Below are 7,405 nucleotides of genomic sequence, written 5' to 3' on the forward strand. Positions count from 1 at the left end.
GGGGTGGCTAATAAAGTCATAAGCCCACATTATACTCCGATGTGAAGATGGAATTTATGATACCTGTATGATATAAGAATTCCTAAAATAAGAAATTAACATTAAAAACTGGCTGGCTCAAACACACACCTAGACCTATCTAGGTCACTCTAGGATCTTAATCTACTTTTTTTTTAGAGAGAGAGCATGTGCACATGAGGACATGAGGAAAGAGGAGCAGAGAGAGAGAGAATCTTAAGCAGGCTCCATGCTCAGCACAGAGTCCAATGCAGGGCTTGATCCCTTGAGCATAAGATCATGACCTGGGCTGAAATCAGCAGACTGAGCCACTCAGGTATCCAGGTCACTCTAGAACTCTTAACCAAAGGAAAAACAAAATCTGTGCTTAGAATAATAGCTGCTAAAATAATAGGTATAAGATAGAGTTCACTTACTTGTTTAGACAAAGGTGAGCTTCAATGAAAATTTCCTTAGCTTTTTCAGGGAAGTCCTTTATTTTAAAATTAGGATCATGTTCTCTTATCTTCCGGACTCTGTAAAATTAAGTATGAGAATTATTTCTTTTTTTCCCTTTAAAGTTTATTTATTTATTTTGAGAGAAAAGAGGGAGAGTGAGCAAGAGTTGGGGGGGAGGGGAGGAGAAGAGAGAGGAAGAGAGAGAATCTCAAGCCGGTTCTATGCTTTCAGTGTGGAGCCTGATGTGGGCTTGATCTCATGAATCGTGAGATTATAACCTCAGCTGAAATCAAGAGTTGGATGCTTAGCTTAGCCAACTGAGCCACCCAGGTGCCTCTCTGTTTTTGTTTTTGTTTTTTTTTTTAAGTAAGCTCTACACCCAACATGGGGCTTGAACTCATGACCCTGAGATAAAGAATTGCATGCTCTACCAACTGAGCCAGCCAGGCACCCCAAGAATCATTTCTAAAGACTTCATACAATATCCATAACTCACAGCTTACATTAACCTCCATTAATTTCTGTCCACTTATTCAAAAATTGTTTTCTGAATGTGCCAAGTCCTAGAAATTCAACCTTGTAACTCACACTTAAGAAAGACCAAGGCCAGGGCGCCTAGGTGGCTCAGTCGGTTAAACATCCAACTTCGCCTCAGGTCACGATCTCATGGTTCAGGAGTTCTAGCCCTGCGTTGGGCCCTGTGCTAACAGCTCAGAGCCTGGAGCCTGCTTTGGATTCTGTCTTTCTCTCTCTCTACCCCTCCCCTGCTCACACTCTGTCTCTCTCAAAAACAAAATATAAAAACATTTTGAAAAAAAAATAATTAAAAAAATAAAATTAAAAATTAAAAAAATAAAAATAGAACCAAGGCTTCTCATAGCGAAATTTCAGAATTTTGGCATCAAAGAAAACATCCTATAAGCACTAAGAAAGAAAACACAGGTTTCACACATAGGCTCGAGAATCAGAATGACATCAGGTTTCTAACATTAGAAATTAGAAAGACAATGGAGCAGTGCTTTTAATTGGGGAAATTATTGAGCTCAGTATTCTATACCTGGATAAATTATAAATGAAGTGGAAGAATAAACAAAAGACTTTTTCTTGGGGCACCAGGGTGGCTCAGTTGGTTAAGCATCTGACTTCAGCTCAGGTCATGATCTCACAGTTCATGGGTTTAAGCCCTGCAACGGGCTCTATGCTGACAGCTCATAGCCTAGAGCCTGCTTCAGATTCTGTATCTCTCTCTCTGCCCCTCCCCCGCTCACACTGTCTTATTTAATGTTTAAATAAACATTAAAAAAATTAAGAGTTTTTCTTAGACTTGAAAGATTTCATTGATCTACCATGCCCGAAGCTGCTGGGGAATGTGCTCCACAAAAATAAAAAAAATAATTATGAAAGACACACATAAGATTCAGGAAACAGGGAGCACAATACAAGGGCAAGACAAAAGGAGTTATCAGGATGATGGGAAAAGTAGATCCCAGGATGTACAGCGGGCCGACAGAGCAACCAGGCCAGGGGCAACCAAAGGTTCAATTGGTTGAGTATCTGACTTAGGCTCTTGATCTCACAGTTCAGGAGTTCGAGCCCTGCATTGGGATCTCTGCTGTCAGCACAGAGGTCACTTTGGATTGATCCTCTGTGCCCCTCTCTCTCTGCCCCTTCCCTGCTCGCTCTCGCACTCTCTCTCAAAACTAAAATAAAAACACTAATAAAAAAAAAAAGAGCAATCAGTCCAGAATGAAAACACATATAAGAAAACTCCAGGAGGGATTTCTTCTTGAAGATGGAATTGATAAAATACTTAATGTTTTCCATGTGTTGAGAAGAAATTTGTACAATCAAAGATTCTGTAAGCAAATGGGAAAAAAACAAAAAACACTCACACTTAACTCCAGAAAAAAATTAGGCGGGAAACACCATGATAATGTACTGCATGACTGATATGTCAACAATATTCTCATAGTTATAATTACATAAACAGGGAATTCTGATCTAATTAAAGTGTTAAATATACTAAAGGATGAGAGGCACCATAACCAACTGAAATTTATCCCAGGAATGCAAGGTTGGCTTAACATTAAAAAATCCATTAACGTTAACACAACGTGTCAATAGACTAAAGGGCAAATATCACAGGATTTTATTGACAGACACAGAAAAAACACTGACAAAATCCAACACCCACATCACACTGTTTTCACCTGAGAGCCTTGTGCTGTTCTGTTTCCCTAGGATGCTCCTCCTCACCATACCTCTCTACCTAGCTCGCTGCAACCAATTCTTTAGATGCCACCTTTAAATGTCATTTCCTCCGGGAAGCTTTCCCTGAGCTCCCAGACCAAGTTATCTTTCCCTGTCATATGATCCCATAGCACTCATACTTCACCACACCTATAATTATTTCACTGTGTGCAATCAGTATTTAATGGCTGTTTTCCTCCCGTAAATGATAACGCAACGATAAAATCACATGTGTTTTGTTCATCATCATCACGGCCATTACCACGAAAGAGAGTGCACAGTCCCAGAGAGAAATAAGTGACAGGAACTCATCGCGGTACAGTTACTACAAATGTACAGTTACAATTATAGTAAAGGCAGCTCCAAAAAAGAGTCGGGGAAGGGCCAAAACAGACACAATGCTCAACTCATTCTTGAGAAGTGAGTTGGAGTTATCAAGCAAAGGAGGAAAAAGGCATTTTTCAGGTAAAGGAAACAATGCACAAAGACACAGTCATAGCACAATACTGTCATGGAACTGGCAATTAGTTTGGAAACGCTGAAGTTTAGGATGAGAAAAATGGAGTAAGACGACGGCAGAAAGGTAGGCAAGAACCAGATTTACAAAACGCCTTGAATACCACTGAAGATGTCAGGATTTTATTCCAGGTAATAGGGAAACATAAAAGAGTTTTCACAGAAAGGTGAGGTAATAAGATCTGTATTTAAAGAAGTAAATTATGGCCACATGAAGAATTAACAATGACTCGATATGCCTGTGCACAGAAATGCATAAATGACCCTAAAGAACCTTGAGTGACAAATACAAAATGTTTCCATCCTTTCAACTGAAAGAAAGACTAAGAAGGTTTTGGCTTCTGCTCCTTAGTTAAGACCTAGCTCCCTCCCTAGGACAAGTCTGTCTTCCTGACCCTTTTTGGCTTTTTACTCTCTGTAGTGCAAACTCTAAGTACTTCTCATATAAATATGTTTTTATTATTATTTTAAAATTTAAAATATGTGATCAAAAAGTGTTCTACAAATTTCTAAGACACCTCCCTAACTGCTGTGACAAAAAATACCAATAAAGGCAAAGAGGCTAAGAAATCAAAATGCCCATCTTCTTCAACGTTAACTAAACTCTATTACAGAAAAAATATATACCGTCAAGTCATCATGGGAGTTATAGCCAACCCAGTTAACCTACAATGGCCACTCTGAAAAAAAGCAGCAACAAGAAATTTGTATGATAATATCCATTCCCAGTTGTCTCAGACACATACGACAATTGTGATGCCACCTTCTTCTTCAACCTCTCACTCTTCTGTGCCAGTCCTTCCTTCGAGAGAGATGACAAACGAGCATCACCCTCTGGAGGAACATAGGCGTCAAAGATACCAGCTGTAATGAAAGGAGAAAAGGCATTCAAACACTGAAAAAAAGTCATCTTGAGGTCAGATAAAATTGAGAGACATCACTGACATAAAGTAGATTAATAAAGTAGACTTCTATGTAGAGGGAACTATGTTACATTAGAAAAAACAGAATAAGGGGCACCTGGGTGGCTCAGTTGGTTAAGCCTCCAACTTTTGGTTTCGGCTCAGGTCATGATCTCAGTTTGTGGGTTCAACCCCACATCAGGCTCCACACTAACAGAGAGGGGCCTGCTTGGGATTTTCTCTCTCCCTCTCCCTCTGCTCCTCCCCTGCTTGTGCACTCTCTCTCTCTTTGAAAATAAACTGAGGCGCCTAGGTGCCTCAGTTGGTTAAGCGTTCAACCTCAGCTCAGGTCATGATCTTATGGTTCATGGGTTCGAGCCCGGCGTTGGGCTCTGTGCTGACAGCTCAGAGCCTGGATCCTGCTTCAGATTCTGTGTCTCTCTCTCTATCTGCCCCTCCCCAACTTGCGCTCTGTCTCTGTCTCTCTCAAAAATGAGTAAAAATGTTTAAAAATGAAAAAAAACCTTAAAAAAAACCCCACAGTAAGATCATTTAAGTCTTCTCTCAGAGCCTCAATTTCTTCTTGTCCAAAATAGAGAAATTTCACCCTTGACTTCTGGGAACAGTGTGAAAACAAGATCGAAGACGACCTCGTGAAACATGGCGTACATAAAGTAAATCATTATCAGGGCTCAACTGACTTTGTAGTTAAATACAGTCAATCACAGTCCACATCATTCCACTTTCCAGAATATCTCTGACAGAAGGAGATTTGGTCAGGATCTCAGAAGGACCACGCCTCACCTGTACAGGCCAGGTGTAGGGGACGCTCCAAACGTTCTGGAGGAATGACCAGTCCTGCTTTCCGGGCATGTTCTATAAACTCCTTTTCTGATTTGTATTTGGGCTCGTAAGCAGGAGGTGTGAAACGTTTTTTACTTCTCACTGGAACTACAACTGTGGACTGAGTGCCCAGGACTGGCTGCAAGACAGGAAAAGGTTAGGATAAAGGTAACCTGGAAAGAAATCGATCTGGAACAAACTCTAAGCAAAGACAGAAAAGACATATTCAAAGAATGACTTAGAAACAATGATAAAGCCACATATCGGGGCGGGGGTGGAACCCTTAAGGGTGTCTTAACCAGAAGCCTGTAAGCAAGCTTTACTAACAACGCTCCACATTTACTAAAGCCTGTCCCCAAGCACAGACTATAACAAGTCCCACGGATGCAGGGTTGATTAAAGCAAGGCTTCTGATCTCAAAGAACCTTCAATCCCATAGGGAATTTACACATCAACCCAACACTGAAATGAGAGGAATGCTATTACCAAAGCATCCCCTACTCAGATTACATACTGCTCATTCCACTGGGGGGCTAACTGCAAACTTTATTCTGTCATTCTGGCTCCCAAATGATCAGTAACCTTTTTAAAGGTCAGATCTCTTTTTCTCTATGACCGTGAGGTTTGCTGTCAGGCAGGGACAATAGGGCACTCCCTCCTTCCCAGCTACTGTTCAAGGTTTTTATAAGAACCAAGAGGAAGCGAGCCCAGCTTCCAAACCATTACTTCTTTCCCTTTTAATACCTCCCCGCCAAACAGACCCAGAACAAACTGGAGAAAGTTCACCCCCGAAAACCTGCCCGTCCTCATGGCCTTACCCGGGCTCTCCCCACCCCGCCGCTGAGCTTAGTAGCTGGGTCGCGTCTACCTCAAACTCTTCGGTAGCTAGGTGTGACTTGTATCGTCCAAGCCCACCAAAGACAAGTGCAAAGGGAGTGTCCCCCTCTACTCTGTGGTCCTCCTCCAGCTCCAGGAGTCATATACTCATCCAGTCCCTACCCACCTGCCGAGACCACCAGCCCAAAGCTCTGGATAAACAAGACAAACCCCGCAGCGTGGGGGCTGCCATTTTGTTCCCGCAAAGGCTGCTGGGATGGGGCCTGTCATTTAAGAGCCGGGGTCTGGAGAGAGGGCGCAGAGGGCGGAGCTAGCTTGGGTGTGGAATTTTCCAGGGCGCGCGCCCTCAGCCGAAGTGTGAGAGGCGCGNGCTGTCACGCGCCCGAGAGCGCTGGAGCGAGAGCTGCGCCTGCGCTCCGGGCGTTCTGGCCAGAAGGAGTTGCCGCATTCTTGCAACTTTGGGACGTTGCTGCACCTTGTTTCCATCCCCTAAAAAACGAAAAGGTGTTGCCCTTCGGAGACAAGTGGTTTTCTTTGATCACAGAAAGACCAGAAATAAAAAGTTTCTGGATCCATATCTCACCTCAATATGCTGTGTAACCTTAAACAGCCCTAGGTTTCCCAATCTGAACCTGAAGAAAATTCTGTCAGACTGGGGATTAGTGACTGCTATGTTTATTGAACAAACGTAATGACTACTGTTTGTTGGAGCAAATACATGGACTGACAAAAACATGTCTTGTTGGTTCGGGAAAGAGGCACCCGTTTAATAATAACAAGTAATAGCTTATACTATTTTTATAAATATATATAAATGTTTACCAAGTGCCAGGCAATTTTCTAGGCATTTTGCGTATTTAACTCAATTACTTCTCACCACAAACAAGAGTAATACTCTACTTTTACATATGAGGTTGGGCCATGGAGAAATAAAGTGAGTAATGTATTTACCAACACATGGCTAATAACTGCCAGAACTGGGGTTCAAATCCAAGCCGACTAAATCCAGAAACCATGCTGTAATTACTACGCTGGACTGCTTCACATTCAGTTAAAGGATATACGATGTTGAGGCCATTCTGGAAAATCCATACTGTAATCATTGATGAATGGCAAATGCTTTCCACACTTCCCTATAGGTTCTTATTGTATTCTGCCAATCAGTGTTTATTGAGCACATATCTAGAGTATTTTGCAATAAGTTAAGAGCTCGTGGTATGTACATATAACAGTTTATAGGCTGGAATAGAATTATCACAGAAGTCCAAATAAAATGCTATGGACTATCAAAGGAGAGAGATTACTCTTGGGTTTGGGAATCACTTGTATTGCCTTAAATCTTGACTTCTCAATTATACTGTAAATTCTGCAAGGGTAAGAACTCCCCACAAGTCCTTGCCACAGCACTGAACCTGTACCATGACACATTAATTGTGACATGAAATTAGGTGCTACATGTATGTGTTAATTAAAGAATGTATATTATTAAGCATCTAAATGAGAGATAGCCCATTCTCTTTTTTAAAATTTTAAATGTTTTATTATTATTTATTTTTGAGAAAGAGACAGACAGAGCACAAGCCGGGGAGGGGCAGAGAGAG

At 41.7% G+C, this 7,405-nt stretch overlaps 1 protein-coding gene across 1 annotated transcript in view; it reads right to left on the reverse strand.

The window, feature by feature from the left end:
* The window catches only part of MRPL45 (mitochondrial ribosomal protein L45), an 11,236-nt gene extending 5,136 nt beyond the window's left edge, over positions 1 to 6,100 (reverse strand). The window contains exons 1-4 of the mRNA XM_077779306.1: positions 5,971 to 6,100; positions 4,929 to 5,106; positions 3,969 to 4,086; positions 435 to 533 (exon numbers count right to left, since the gene is read on the reverse strand). Coding sequence (XP_077635432.1) covers positions 435 to 533; positions 3,969 to 4,086; positions 4,929 to 5,106; positions 5,971 to 6,036 — 461 coding nt within the window. The 5' untranslated portion in view covers positions 6,037 to 6,100. The remainder of the gene's footprint in view (positions 1 to 434; positions 534 to 3,968; positions 4,087 to 4,928; positions 5,107 to 5,970) is intronic.
* Positions 6,101 to 7,405: the final 1,305 nt, after the last annotated feature.

The sequence above is a fragment of the Crocuta crocuta genome, unplaced genomic scaffold, assembly GCF_008692635.1.
Source record: "Crocuta crocuta isolate KB4526 unplaced genomic scaffold, BGI_CrCroc_1.0 scaffold68, whole genome shotgun sequence".
In the NCBI taxonomy this organism is placed as follows: domain Eukaryota; kingdom Metazoa; phylum Chordata; class Mammalia; order Carnivora; family Hyaenidae; genus Crocuta; species Crocuta crocuta.